Source organism: Mesocricetus auratus, unplaced genomic scaffold (genome assembly GCF_017639785.1).
Source record: "Mesocricetus auratus isolate SY011 unplaced genomic scaffold, BCM_Maur_2.0 Super-Scaffold_4256, whole genome shotgun sequence".
NCBI classification, from domain to species: Eukaryota; Metazoa; Chordata; class Mammalia; order Rodentia; family Cricetidae; genus Mesocricetus; species Mesocricetus auratus.
This window is the reverse complement of record NW_024429182.1, coordinates 80,134,396-80,150,082: the sequence shown is the minus strand read 5'-3', so window position 1 is coordinate 80,150,082 and position 15,687 is coordinate 80,134,396. Positions and strand designations below refer to the sequence as shown.

The 15,687-nt window shown below is 46.5% G+C and overlaps 1 protein-coding gene across 7 annotated transcripts in view; it reads left to right on the top strand.

The window, feature by feature from the left end:
- The window catches only part of Iqck (IQ motif containing K), a 201,444-nt gene that overhangs the window by 100,385 nt on the left and 85,372 nt on the right, over positions 1–15,687 (top strand). For 2 of the 7 annotated variants that reach the window (XM_040755635.1, XM_040755657.1), the window contains exon 9: positions 13,567–15,683. The exons of 4 other annotated variants lie outside the window; for them this stretch is intronic. In XM_040755635.1, the coding sequence (XP_040611569.1) occupies positions 13,567–13,745 (179 nt within the window). In that variant the 3' untranslated portion in view covers positions 13,746–15,683. Of the gene's footprint in view, positions 1–13,566; positions 15,684–15,687 lie in introns of those variants that run through there. One more of the 7 variants, XM_040755665.1, reaches the window with a different exon arrangement.

Below are 15,687 nucleotides of genomic sequence, written 5' to 3'. Positions count from 1 at the left end.
GTTCATGGCCCAGTCTGGCATGGTGCTCAAGGTGTATGCAGCCCAGGCTGCCTTAGCCTCCCAAGTGTTGGGATGAAGGCATGTGCCCCCACACCTGGCTTGACTTACTTTTCATGTTTGCATAAGGTAAGGATCCAGCTTTATTCTTGTGTGTGTGGCCATTTGCCCAGCAATATTTATTCCAGAAACTCTTGCTTCCTCATTAAATGTCTTAGCATCCTTGCTGAAAGTCATTTAGCCATTGCTAGAAGGGCTTGTTTGGGTCACTCACTTGAGTCCATTGTCTTATATGTCTGTGTTAGTTTTTTTTCCCTATTGCTTCAATAGAGTCATGAGAAAAGTAGTATAAGGGGTAAGGATTTCTTCTGGCTCATGGTTTCCAAGGTTTCAGCCCATTGTGGTGGGGAGTGTACAGCTCACATCACGGTGGCCAAGAAACAGAGAGAGAAGGATGGAGAGAGAAGATAGCACTAGCAGGCATCCTTCCTTCCTTTCGTCCACCTAGGCTCCAAGCATAAACGATGGTGCCACTACATCCAGGGCTGGTCCTACCCAGCAGTTGGTCTCTACAAGTACTCACAGACTTGCCCAGCAGAGTGCTTCACCAGTCTCCTAGGGATTTCTCAGTCCAGTGAAGTTGATGGTCAAGATAACCATCACAATGTCTATCCATCCTCAGGCAGCACCACCCAAGTTTTAAAACTGGCAAGTGTGGTGAGCCTTTCTTCTTTCTTTCTTTCTTTCTTTCTTTCTTTCTTTCTTTCTTTCTTTCTTTCTTTCTTTCTTTCTTTCTTTCTTTTTGATGCCCGGGATTGAACCTCACATGTTCTAAAGCACATTCTACTACTGAACAATACCCCCAATCCTCCAATGCCTCCCATGGGTTTCCAGCTGTCATGTCTCCTGTCAGTTTTTATGACAATATGGCTCTATCTTTAATGTTATAGCCAAGGGATTGTACTATATATAGGGCAGGTATTTCACATGTTCCTGTTTTGTCCCCCTGAAGACCAACTTTTTTCATATGGGCTTGGCTCCATGATCTGGTTGCTTCCCTACTGATGTTTCTGAATCTCTGCATTTTAGCCATATTCTTGCTCCATTCCCCAACCTGCGAGTGAAATTTGGGTCAACATCTTAGGAGACACTCCCAGAAATGACCTTAGAGGAGTTTAGTTTCCTTTGCAAAACTATTGAAGACATTTTCTCATGTTGACAATATTACCCTTCTAATTCAGATTTTGATACTTTATCCCTAAAATCAATGAGACAGTAAACAAACAAACAAAAAACCCAGGGAGTCAGACCTCACTCTTACACCTTAGAGAAGTCACTAATCTTGGTATATGGCTTAGCAGATAAAGGCACCAAGCCTGATGACCCTGCATCCTACCTCCAGGATCCACATGGTAGAAGGAGAGACCAACTCCATAAAATGGTCCTCTGACCTCGATTCAAGCATACAATGTGTCACATGGTGCATACCTTTAATCGCAGCACTCAGAGGCAGTGCCAGGCAAATCTCCATGAGTTCAAGGCTGGCCTGTTCTTCTGAGTGAGTTACAGGACAGCCAGTGCTATGTAGAGAGAACCTGTCTCAAAAGCAAATAAATGAGCAGAATAATTCTCTAAAGAAGAAAGTCACTGGTCTTCCTGAGCCTGCCATGTCATCTGGAAAACAGAGGTTACCATAGAGCTATTTGGAGGATTAATGACCCTGCACCACAGCAGAACTAAATAAGCAGTAACTAGTACTGCTAAGAGTTCCTGTTATTTTCATTGATTAAAGAGAAGTCTGAGGTGTCCTAAGTTTAGTTACAAAGGATGGAGGATGGAGACAGGAAGAGATAAAGGAAAGTGGCCAGTGAGTGTTCATTGGCCAAAGCTAACAAAGGCCCTCTCCACCCTCTGCATGTGTTCCAAACCTTGGGCTTTAAAACAGCATCAGTAGAACTTTGACCTAGAATCCAAGGAGAATGACTCTCAGGTACCTGCATCCCCTGCTTATGAATAAGCTTTCCAGACTATGAATCCTAACCCATCCAGAAGCACAAAGCACTTCTCCCAACTGGATGGTCTGTCCCCAAAGTTGTCCCACTTGCATTTTCTGGCCTCTCTTGTCTTTAACTAGTGTAAACAAGTTATGCTTTCCTTGCCCCAAATTTCATCATAAAATTAGGGGAAGCGCCAGGCCCTAAGCTTGGAGTGTATCCAAGGGAGGAAGCAAGCCAGTTGCATTCCCAAGCTCCTGACTCCATGATGGACAGTAGCCTGGATCTGTGAGCCAAAATCAACCCATCCTTCCTTAAATGGCTTTGGTCTGGATGTTTTGTCAGAGCAGCAGGAAAAGTAACTAATCCAGATGACTTGGTAACAGCTTACTGGACTGAAGTACTGAGACACAAGAGAGATAAGACATCCTCTCTAAGTATGTGAGATTATGTAGAGATAAATGGATTTCTCACATTAGGGAATGTAGATATTCATGCTTTCCTTCCAGGGTACTGGAGGTCCCTTAGAAGGAACTCAATATTTGAGACCTTAGAATGTTAATCTTATCCCCTTCTGATGTCTATGGAGTCTGGTTCCTGAGTTTTGGGGTTTCCTGATCTGAGCCCTATCTGCCCTGATGAGTGAGTGGAGGCTGGAGGTGTGGCTCATGAGAGAAAGTGCTTGCCTAGACTCCATTCCCAGTACCACACCCGAAATCAGGCATGATGGTACATGCCTGTGGTCCCAACACAGGGGAGATAGAAGCAGGAAGATCAGAAGTTCAAGGTCATCCTCGACCACATAGTGAGCCTGGAACGTATGAATCTCTGACTCAGAAGAAAAACGACGAGCAAATACTGCCTCCGAATCCCTGAGTGTGGGTGGAAAGGACTGTTTATCACCTGGCCGCGCGTGTGGAGATGGTTAAACGGAAGCAATATTAGCTTCCACTTCTCTTAAGGCAGTGTGGAGTATGCATAGCTTCTGCCAGGCTGTGGCTAGGCTGCTACACTGTAAACTCTCTTGGGATGCCTAGAATGTTTCTGAAGGTCATTCCTGGCTCTGGCAGCTGAGAATGCAGGGTTAAATAAAAAACCCTAGGCCATGGCTGACGGGGCTCGCCTGTGTTCATTCATGCCCATGCCTCGCTCACTGAGTTCTGGAAGACACCAACTCTCAGAGGATAGTGTAGTAGGCAGTGAAATTCTAGTCTTCATACGCTTTAACTAGTTGCAAAAACGGGGTTTCCTGTGTAGATTGAGATGTAAAGGAAAGCATTAACAAGTGGAGACATAAATCCCCATGAACGACACATAAATCGAAGCTTGCCCAAGAATCTAAGGAAAATGTGTTGAAATATTGGTTTTAAGTGTTCCATTTCTCTTATGGCAAGTGAATTCCTCATGTAACCCAAAAATGTTTTATTGGATATTCACCGAATGCTGTGCAGTAGGTGCTGTCATATTTCAATCTTTGCACTCTACTGAAAGGTTTTTTTTTCTACCCTGTATTAGTTAGGTTTATCATCCTGTGGCTGTAACAAAATACCTGAAATAATAAACTTACAAAGAGAAGAGGTTTATGCTGGTTCATAACTTCAGAGGCTTCTACCTGGGGCCAGTTGGCTCCTGTTGCTTTGGGCCTGTGGTGAGGCAAGACATCATGGTGGGGATCATGTGGTAGCTCAAGCTTGGCTGGATGCAAAAGAGAAAGAGAAAGATGGACCAGGGTGCCAACATCTCCTCAAGGGTACGCCCCAGTGACCTAACTTCCTTTTACTGAACCTCATCTCCCGAAGGTTGAACTACCTCCCAGGCTGGAGCCCAAGCCCTTGTCACTAGGACTTTAGGATAATACTTATCTAACCGTAGCATATTCCCATGATGGACGAGGGAGTAGGGCTTCTATGTCTTGAGAGACTTGTTTGAATGATAGACAGTGGGATTCCAAGCCAGACCTCCCTTCCTCTGGTATGCTTAGCCGCTATGTTCTCCTTGAGGGACTCCATGATGCCTCTGATGTTGTCTTCTCTTTCCCTGTTAAGGCCCTGGTTTTTCCTCTCCTATGAAAGCAAGCCTTTGGGGCTGAGACTGTAGCGCAGTTGGTAGACAGTTTGCCTAGCATGCAATGAGGTCCTGGGTTCGATCCCAGCACTGCCCGTTCCAGAAATCAAGATCCTCCCCAGGGTTCTGTCTCAGTGAGGCCAGCCTTGCCACCCCAAGCCCAGTGTGCCCATGTGGAATGCTGCCTCCAAGGAGACAGAGTTAACTCTGGGGGCATTGTTTAGAAGCCAGCATCAGAAAGCTGCAATTACTCCACCCTAGAGCTTGTCAGCACCCCCCCCCCATTGTCTTGTGGCTTCTAGGTTGACTCAACTCTCCTAAAAATAACACAGCCCAACATCTGGCGCTGTCAGGAGAAGGAGGTAAACCTACCGGACCACTGACATTTATGCCAAAAGCCAGTAGTTATCTCTCTGGAAAGGACAGCTCCCTGATTTCCTGGTATGGGGCTTTCTCTTTTATTTCCATTTTTTTCCTGTATTCTTCAAATTTTCTGAAACTATATGTTGCTTTTACAACTGAAAAATAATTCCTCTTAGAAAATAAGCTATTTTGGAAAAGGAGGGGAAGGGGGGGAGGAGAGAAGACAGAGAGTGAACGAGCAAAGCACACCATATATAAGCCTGGAAATGTCAGGAGTCAACCTGCTGTTTGCACAGTTAATAATACATGCTAATACGAGAGGAAAATGAGTCTAGTAAAACAAAATTCAATCTGGGTAATGGGTTTATACTCTCCTCTATGCTCCTATCTGTCCCTGATTCCAACTCTAAGGAAGATGAAGGCTTAGATTGTATTTTTTTTCTTTTTCTTGTCTTATTTTACTTCATGGGTCTTGCTTCATGGCCTAAGCTCCCCTTGAACGCATGGTCTTCCTGTCACAGCCTCCTCAGTGTTGGCTTGTACCACTATGCCAGGAAGCCCCTGGGACTGCTTACACCCAGACAGATGCAGGTGAGAACCTTGCCTGTCCTTTCACACAGCTCTGTGACTTTGGGCAAGCCATTGACCCCTCCCACTTTGCCTCCATCGTCCAGTCCGCACAGCCATCTCTCAGAGTGCTTGTGAGAACAGTGTGAACAGAAAGGCAGGCGGAGAGCTCTAGGCAGTGTTTATCACCTCATGATGCACATTTCCTGCTGAACTCTGAGTCATCTATGGCACATGTAGGTCCTCTCACCGTCTTTCCACCCCCTCTTCCAAGATGTGTTTCCTGGCCTGGGAACAGCTGATATAGATGTCCCATTTAAGGCTGGGCACTCCACATTTCTTTATTCTCAGCAGTTTGATGAGTTACTAGACTCTGCTTTGACCTTTACCCACTACTGAAAGAGGCTTCTCTGACTTCAAGTTGCAGCAGTCTCGGGGACAAGTACAAATGTGAAGGAAGCACTTTAACTGTACGTACATTTCCCTATAGGAAATGTATCCTCCCTAGCCCAGGCTTATAATACCAGGCATGGGTTCCCTCCTGGGGAGCAGGCTTCACTTCCAATCAGGGAGTGGTTGGGTGCCCTGGATCTGTGATGTCACTATTGTGCCTGTGGGCATATCTTGGCCTTCAGGTTGGTATTGTTGAATGTGAGTTCCTAAACTGAGTTAGATTACTGGTAACTTTTCTTCCCAACAATTCCGTGGCACTGGGCATGCTAGTCAGCAGGCATGACACTACCAGCTCAGTTCTAGCTTGATTTCATGGTGTCCTATAGCAAAAGTGTGTGCTGTCTTCACCAATAGGATCTTGGCATTTAGTTCTGGTGGGCAATCAGAACACTGGCAATAGCCTGTGTTGTTTTGGGAGCCTCTAGGAGACCCCCTGGCCAGTAACTCCTAGGGAGGTATCCAACCTCTGGCATTGGGATTTGGCTTTTAAAACCTATGGATTCTGGGATTTGGCTTCTGTTTTTTGTGGGTGAGGTAATTTACAGTAGGGTGTACCAGTCATCACATTCCATACACTGAGCCCCTGCATATGTCTACACCACATAACTACTACCTGGTTAAATGGAAAACATGTCAAGCACCCCAAACAGGCTCCCTCAGGCCCCTCTCCCTAACTACAAAACCTCTCTTCTGACTTAAATATCCACAGAAAAAATTTGCTTAGCCTCTAATTTTCTGTTACTCAAAAACACAGCAGCAACCCCCTTTTCCATGATTTCTTCTGCTGAACCTTTTGTCTGGGAGGTTCAGCTTTACATCTGAGAGCATTAGACAACTATTGATGTGATGTGTCTTACTGAGTATCTCAATTTGTATAGCCATCAATTGATGGGCACTTGGGTTGTATTTCCTTGGGGCCCTTGTAGGAAATGCTAGTACTTTGCCTGCTGTTGGATGTCTTCTGGATGTAGATTTTCATTGCCACCTGTGGAATTGCTGAGCTAGGGGTGTCAATTTGACAGAACAGTCTTTATAGTACAAGCACTTGCACCAAGAAGGGATTCAGAGACAACCTGTGACAAAACATGAGTTTGGGGAGAACATTCCAGAACAGTTACCTGCTTCTGCCACCCCAGCTTACTGTGTACACGTTGAGTCTCCTGTGGATCCCTTTGTCTGGCATATTCATATTCTCTCTCTCTCCCTCTCCCTCCCTCCCTCCCTCCGTCCCTCCCTCCCTCCCTCTCTCCTTCCCTGCCTCCCTCTATAACCTAGGATGGCCTTGAACTTGTGATCCACCCTTCTCAGCCTTCCAAGTACTAGGATTGCAGACATGCACTTTAATACAAGCTTGTCTTATACATTTTCAAAAGGCTCCTTTAGAACCCTCAGTCAGGGAAGTGCTGGATGTAAAAACATGAGTTTGGGTCTCTGTGACTCATATAAAGTCCAGGCAGGGCAGTGGGAGACTATAAACCCAGCACTGGAGAGTGGAGACAAGAGGATCCCAGTGGCTTGCTGGCCAGTCTCGCTGAATCAGTGAGTCCTGTTTCAGAAACTGAGATAGTGAGCAATTGAGGAAGACACAGAATATTGACACCCGGCCTCCTCACACTTGCGCAATCACATAAGTACATATACACATACCCACATGCCTACACCACACATTGAAAAAAAAAATAAGCCAGGCGGTGGTGGCACACACCTTTAATCCCAGCACTTGGAAGACAGAAGCAGGTAGATCTCTGTGAATTTAAGACCAGCCTAGTCTACAAGAGCTAGTTCCAGGACAGCCTCCAAAGTTACATAGGGAAACCCTGCCTCGAAAAACCAAAAACAATAAAACAAAACAAAAAATAAATAAATAAAAGGAAATATTACTCATGCAACTGAATAGCAACCCACACAGTGCCTGTTGTAGAACATTGAGAATAAAAATTCACTTGTCCTCCTTTCTTTTCATCTTTTTTAAGTTCTCTTTTTAAACATAGCCAAGAGCCCAAGTATGACTGAGCAGAGGCCATGGCTGTAATTTTGTGGGTAATGACTGTGATTTTGTACGAGGCAGGCACATGTAAGGGGTAGACTACAGAGACTTCACTAGGAATGAATGCAAAGTAGGAGCCACTCGTTCTAAAAGGAGATCATGGCTTTTCATATTCAGAAAAGTGGTGGTGGGGGAATCTAGTTTCTACCTCCTGTCCTCCTTCCCTTCAGAGGAGTCATCATGGATGGCTTCTGACACTAGCAGGATGGCATCTTTGTGTCATCCTTGTCCCCTCCAAGAGATGTTAACTCTGCATCCAGCAATTTCAAATTGACCTCACCATCAAAGCTGACAGGAAATGTGCCCACCGTGTTTCCTCTGTGACATCCTTGTCATTTCTTGAACCTTGAGACATCATTACATTTTTAATGGCTTCACCACATTTGTTAATGACCAGATGCCCACCTGTCTTCTTCTTTTCTGTTGCTGTAATAAAGTGTCCTGAGCAGAGCATCTGAAGGGAGGAAGGGTGTATTGTGGTTCACAGTTGAAGGGCACAGCGCACCATGGCATGGAAGTCAGTCCGGGTGGCCGGAGCCTGAAGCAGGGGGGAGGCAGAGAGAAATGGGAGGCATGCTGCGGTGCGGCGGGCTTTCTCCTCTTCTTTTGTTTTGTTTTGTTTGAGATGGGGTCCTGCTGTCCTGGAACTCACTTTGTAGACCAGGCTGGCCTCAAACTCACTGAGACCCGCATGTCTTTGCCCCCCAGGCACTGGGATTAAAGGTGTACATCACCACTGCCTTTTAATACATAGTCCAGGGTCCCCTACCCAGGACCGTGTCATCCACAGTGGCAAGGTCTTCACGCTTGAATTAACATAAATAAGACACTTTTCCCGAACGTGTGCCCAGAGGGCCTCTGCTCCAGGTGATTCTAGGTTTCAAGTTGACAACTGAGATTGATCATTGCCGGAATGATTTCCCAGTTGCTGGGTGTTCAGACCGCTCTTGGGCTGTCTGTGATTGTGATAACACGCAGGCCTGGTGCCTTTGCTCCAGCATATGGGAATTGCACCTTTTGTTATAGGACTCTTTGTTGCCCTAGTGGGAAATGTGTGAGACTTTGATCCTGTTTGAACTAAGGATTCAAATATAGAGGCCAGACCACTGTTAGTATGACTTCACACAAATTACCTAATCTGTCTGTGTCCTCAGTTTCTCTGTCTGTACAATCAGGGAAGAAAACAGCCTTTAACCTCACTTTGACTCAATACATGTCAAAACTTCAATAAGAACCACAGAAATGTTTATTTTTATTATTTACCTGGAAAATGGGCTTATAAAAATGAACAATGGGCCAGCTGCAACACTCGGGAAAGCAGGCCCTGCCTCTCATCTGTCAGCACAGCAGAGCTGACCCTGTTGACAGGGGCGAGGGTGAGCTGGCCCAGAGAATGTGAGTGTGAGAGATCTGACCCTGCTCCTCATCTGCCATATGGCAACATGGGCAGCAGGAGATGCCCCTCCCCGCTCTACTGGGAGAGCTGGCTCTGAGTTCATAAGAGTGGGAGAACTGTCCCTGCCCCTCAGCAGCTGCAGCACTTGGGACAGTGGCCCCTGCACCTCTCCTGGGCAACACAGTATAGCTGACTCTGGAGGTGTAGGTGTGAAAGCAGGAGAACTGGCCCCAACTCTTGCTCATTGCTTTAAGGGATGAACTGGCCAGGGCAAAGCTGGAGAGCTTCTGGTTGTGAAGACCAGGGAGAGCTGTCAGGCTGACCAGCCCTCCAACTACCCAGGATTATGAGTTGACTCACCCCAACATCCACCCTATCTGTGATCTGCTGGATCGTGTGAAGGGGCCTGTCCTGCAGACCCAAAGCTGCAGGATCTCCATGACTCAGGGCAGCAGCAGGATAGCCAAGAAGAGGGAGGACCCAGCATCAATAGTGTAGCAGAAATGAGAGGCCTCAAACCACACTAATGACTCTTTGCAATGAACGCTTACAAGTAAAGATACATGTGTAAAAGTTGTGAATATGGATATAGTGTGACTCACTGTGACACACTACAGCTTCCGTGATGAGCCTGATTTTTTTTCTCTTAAATTTTATTGTATTTTGGCAGTGGAGGAGGTTACAAGGGCAGAGGACTGATACGAAGGGACGGGGAATGAATGGGATCGAGATGCGTGGTGTGAAAGAAACAGAAAACAAAAAGAAAGTTAAAAAAAAAGAAAGAAAGGAGCACTGGGGATCGGGAAGTTTCTAGAGCACTTGCCCAGCCAGCATGAAGCCCTAGGTTCAGTCCTCAGCACCAAACAAACTGGATGTGGTGGTGCACACCAGCGATCCGAGCTCTCAGTAGGTTGAGGCAGAAGGATCAGGAGTTCAAGGCCGTCCTCAACTACTAACCAAATTCCTAGGCCAGTCTGGATTTAAGAGACCTTTTTTTTTAATTATTTAAAAAAACATCAAATAAACATTGTTAACCTTCCGATAAAAATTGCTGAGTGCAGAGAGTGGCCCTGTCCCTTCTGTGACCTCAAGCCCTAGCTCTCTTGGGGACTGTTGCTGCTTGTGGAGGAACACTCACAAAGACAGCTTCTTCCTGCTGGGTGACCACTGGGGACTTGAGTTTCCTGAATATTTTTCTGCCCAGCCCCACAGATCACAAGCTCCTTGAGGGCTTTGCCCTAAGGCTGACTCCCTAATGCCAAGGGTTTAACCTCAATTAGATACACTGCAAAGGCACTGTTTTCATGCCTGGCCCCACAGTTGACTCAATAGTCTATGACTGACAATGTTCCTTCCCCATATTTGCCAGATCCAAGGGGGAATCCCAAAGGACTGCAGTGGGTGGGAGTTGATGCCCAGACTCAGCCTCTGGAGATCCATTTGAAAGTCTGGGTGGATCCCTGGAATCTGTACCCTGCTCCTGGTGATCATTTAGTGAACACTGTTAATGGGCATGACCTGTGGTTCCCACATCCTCTCCTTTGAACCGGAGGCCTCCTCCCTCTCTATCCCATGCTGCTGGCTGCGAGGTTTTTCTGGGCTGGGTTCTCAGCCGCAGCCCTGAACTGGAAAGGATGGGGGAACCCAAGAAATGGATGGAACCTCATTGGTATGCAAGGCTCTCTTGTCACATTGCCACTAATAGGAGCAGAAGAAGGGCTGGCACATCTCTTTGGGATTTTCCATTCCTCCTGGCTTTTCCGGAATTGGCTGGACACCAGTTTGCCAAGGGGATCAAGGACAATACAGGGGCCCCAAGGCGTCTGCCTATTGACACCTCTCAAGTGGAAAATGGATCCTTCTAGCAGCTCTGCTGAGTTCTTCCCTCCCTCACTCCCATCGCCTACCACCTCAGCCTCCTTTTGCAGAGCACACGCCTTTACAGGGCTAAGACCCCTTCTAATACAGACTGATTGACTAGGGTGGAGCCTCACTGTGTTGGGCCTTAAGCAGCCCTCTGCACCTTACCTTCCCTAGTAGCTGAGATGGAGGTGTGGGCCGCTGCATCCAAGAATTCTGTTTAACTCTTAGCAAAGTACTCTTTGCTAAAAAGATACATAAGGTAAAACATGGGCTTCGGTGGTCATCCTCAGCCCAGGCCACACTCCTGCACCCTAGCAGTGCTCAGAGCTTCTGCTCAGGTGGGGGCTGGGCATTCCCAGTAGGCTTATGTGGTGGTTAATATTTTAAGTCTTATTTCCTCATTGATGTATGGCAGGTGAGAATTAGTTCAAGCAACCAATAATGTACATTTCCAGTCGTTTATTGTGGCTTTGTGATTTCAAGTAGACTATGTACCATCATTGTTTTTTTTTTACTTTTAGAGATGGGTGGTGATATAACACATGGTATATAGAGTGAGCATCCTGTAGCCACCAACCGGAGTTGGATACTGTCAACACTCTTCCTTCTTTTTTTTTTTTTTGAGACATGATTTTGTTATGTAGCCCAGGCAACCCTTCAACTTGTGATCTTTCTGCTCCCACCTCCTGATTGATGGGATTATAGGTGTGTACATCACCAAGTCTGGCTCAAAGTCAACACCTTCGAGTTTCTTCCTTGGACAGTGAAGCCACGTGACTGACTCTTTGGGTACTCTCGCTGTGTTTCCTCCCTGCCATGCAACTACCCTGCACTATCATTAGACTAATTGTGAGCTGGAGCATAGAGCCGTGGTTCACTCATGCTCTCCGCTGTAGAATCACTCACTGCTCAGAGAGAGCAGTGTTCTCCTGTGTGCTGACAGTCATTTTCTGTCTTCAGCTGCTGGAGACGGCATTTACTTAGTTAATTTTGCTTTGTGTGTGTGTGTGTGTGTGTGTGTGTGTGTGTGTGTGTGTGTTCATGTGGGGGCCTGATCACTCTGTACTTTAATTGAGGAGGGTCTTTCACTGAACCTGGAGGTCCAGCCTAGTCAACCTCCATTGCTGCTGTCTGCTACCAAGCCCACCTGGCTTTCATGTGGGTGCAGGGGATCCAAATTCTGGTCATCACACTTATTGAACAAGTGTTTTAACCACTGAGCAATCTCCCCAGCCCCATGCCATGAGCAATTAAATTCTCATCTAGTGGATCATGCATGCAGGGCCTTCAGCACAGAACACAGATGTGGTTTCATCTGTATTTATCGTGAGCTTCGCTCTCCTATACTGACACACTTTCCTAGTAAGCTTGCCCATCTAGAAGAGATTGCTGTCTGTGTAGGCAGGGTCAGGAATGGGGTTGGTCCAGGCTCCCCAGATGACTCCACTGTGAAGCCACAATCTACCTTTACTTTCATCCCTTCGACTCTAGACACTGTCACTCGGCTGTCTGTTTTGAAGAAACATCCATGTCCTGTCCCCTCAGGCCTCAAAGTGTCTGTGTGATGCTTTGAAAAAAGTGAGCCCCAACCCCCAGCAAGGCCAAAGTGTTGGGAGTAAAGAGGCAGAGCAGGATGGGCGGTGCTAGTTAGAACCAGGGACAGAGGCACACAGGTAAATTCTTCAGGTATGACAGGGAATTTTAAGGAAACCCTGGGGCTGGGAATCCTTCCCAGAGGCCAAGACTTCCCCACTGCTAACAGCCTCCATGCTCGCCTGACAGGTGTAGATCAGTTTAATGGGGGACTGACAGGAGCACCATGATGCATCAAGCTGAGAGGAATTCTAGACTCTGAGGGTCACATAGTCATGTTTCTTTAAAGTGATTACAACCGTAACCGTAGTCTGTTTTCATCTCTAATTGAACATTAATGGCACACTAGTGAATACAGATACCTGGGTCCCAGGCCAATGACAGCACATCTTCTGGAGCGAGGACCAGACACTAATAATCTTTGGGAAATGACCTTGTGGTTCTTACATGGAGTCAGGGTATAGAACCTGTTGGTTGTGGGTCTGACACCTGTGACTGGCAACCATCAGTCACTTGGAGAGCTTGTTAAAATGTGGGTCCCTGGGTTCCTCTCTCTATGTATCTGGATTAGGGCTTTACCTTAGTTTGGTTTCCTATTATTATGATAAAGTACCCAACAAAAGTAACTTAGGGCAGGAGGATTTACTTCAGCTCACAGTTTCAAGTCATAGTCCACTGTTGCTGGGAGGTCACAGTGGCAGGAGCCTGAAAAAGCTGGTCACATTTCAAGAGCAGAGAGCAATGCATGCATGTCTGCTAGAGCCTGCTGTCTTTTTCCATTCAGTCCAGGGCTCAGCCCATGAAATAGCATTGTTCACACTCAGGGTATATCTTCCTACTTTAATCAACCCAGTTTAGCTCTCAAAGGAATGTCCAAAGTCCAACTTAATCTAGACAATCCCTATTGAAATTCCTTTCCCAGTGTGCAGATTATGTCAAGTTGACAAGTAAAACCATCACAGGCCTTGAATTTGTGATTCTAACAGCCATCTCCACTGGACATCCCTTGTTCACGCTTGAGAACCATCTCAAGTTCCACTTGATGCTGCTCAAGGTCGCCTTGTGAGTCCCAAAGGAGATCCAGTGCGGTCCTGTTGTGTGGGATTATTGCTTCTCTTCCCATCTCCATGGTCACCAAGTCGGTGGCCTGAAATGGGCACTAACCCTGGCAGATGCTCTAGATGAAGACCTTTCCCAGCACCCAATCAGCCATGATTTGTACATTCCAGGCTTTCGTGTGCCAGAGGGTGTGGGAGGACAGGGGCTACTGAGAAAAATGCAGAGCATCCCTGGCTTTGAAGGACCAGTGCCATTGCTAATGGGTTCTAGAATCCTAGATGCATGTAGCATCTTCATGCAGCTGTACAGCCAACAAAAGAGGTACATCTGTGCATGTGATAGAATTTAAATTATGTGTCTATGTGTGTGCATGGAATGTATGAAGTTCGGAGAACTATTTTCAGGACTTGGTTCTGTCCTTACACCCTGTGGGTCCTGGGTGCAGAACAAAGGTTGTCAATAAGGCTTGGAAGAAAATGCCTTATTTATGCACTGAACAGCCAACAAAAGAGGCCCCATCTGTATTTTTTTTCTTACAGGCTCCCAATATTCAAAATATTCTGGTTATTGTTAATACAGGGTGAGAATCCCTTATGATGGCACACATCTTTAATCCCAGCCATTGAGAGACAGAGGCAGACAGGTCCTTGATTTGAAAGCTAACTTGGACTACATGGCAAGTTTCAGGCCAGTCAAGGTTACATAGTAAGACCCTGTCTCAAAGAAAAAGAGGAGAGAGAGGTCAGGGGAGACAGAAACACCTGATTCGGATTTCAGAATGCTTGCATTTAGGTTTTATATTTACTTATATAGTATGAACATGATTTTATAGAATTTAAAAAAATAATTCTGTGCAGTTCAGAGTTAAGATATGTGGAATTTTCCATCTGTGGCATCAGGTCAGTGTTCAGAAAGTGCTGGTTTTGGGGCTTGTTCTAGATTTCAGATTTGCAGGTTTAGGCATGCCCAATTGTATAATTATTAATAGTTGGAAAAACCAGATCATCACAGGACTGAAACAGAGGAAAGGATTCGGGGGACCCTTGATTCCAGGTTACCTTTTAGTCCTGGCACCTGGGGAGATTTCTGCCTAGCCAAGGTGGACCGGGAGGCGGGGATGAACTAACGGAACCTGCCCTGGCACCTGTCCCAGCAAGTCCCCATGAAGGAGCTCAAGGACTGGGCTGATCTTAGAAGAACCCTGAGCTCTAGGAAAGCATTCACACCACTGCCATTGAGAAATGACCCATCGTGGTGACCACTGTAGGCCTCACCTTATGCTCATGTCTGGTGGCGTATATCCTAAGGTTGAAACCTATGCACTAAGGTCCAGTCCAAACCCCGGTTCCTGTTAGAACCACAATGCACTTCACAAGCCAGGACGCAGGAACACTCAAGAATAATCTTTCAAGAAGGCATTAACACAGGAGGGAAGTGACTAGAAGCAAAGACATTTGACTGAAGGTCAAAGGGGAGATGGCTCAGTGGTAAAGTGCACACTCTGTTGGTACGGGGACCTGGGTTCGATTCTCAGAACCCACGTAACAAACTGTAGACCAGTGGGATTGTTCTTGTAGTCCCAGAAGATCCGTGGGGCTTTCCAGCTAGCCAGCTTTGCCTTCCCCATGAGTCCTAGGCCGATGAGAGACCCTGTCTTAGAAAACAAGGTGGTGGCATCTGAAGATGATAGCTGAGGTTGGCCTCTGGCCTCCAAGGCATGTGCACACATGTGCACCCTGAGGCACACACACTGAAGGTCTTTGCAGTGGGGATATAGTTCAGTGATGGAGTGCTTACTTGTGGATGCATGAAGCCAGCCCTGGGCTCCATCCCAGCACCACCAAACTATATTAAGTAATAATACATTTTTAAGAGTTCTCTCCGAAAGATTTCCCCCCATCCAGGGGCTGGTTCTCCATATTTATTTGAGGACAGCCTCTTACCTCTTGGGATTAATTTCTCCTACACAGAGTGCTATGTTCTGGGTCCAGCTAACTCCCCTTCAATGAAATGGTACCAGGTAATAGGCTGGGTTGAGTCTGTTATCTTTAGTACAACTTCCCTTCTGGACTCTAACCCACAATGCACCCCATTCACCTTTTTTTTTTTTCTGAACTCTAAACTGCTTCAAGCCTTCAGGTGATGTCCCGGAACACAACAGACCATTTTCCTCCCAGAGGGGCCAGAACCATGGCAGGGGCTCTGTGGGGTTTGTTGTAAATGACCCTGTCCACACACGACAGGTCTGTCTGGATGTGCAAACTGACCCTCTTTCTCTCTCCTCTCTCTGC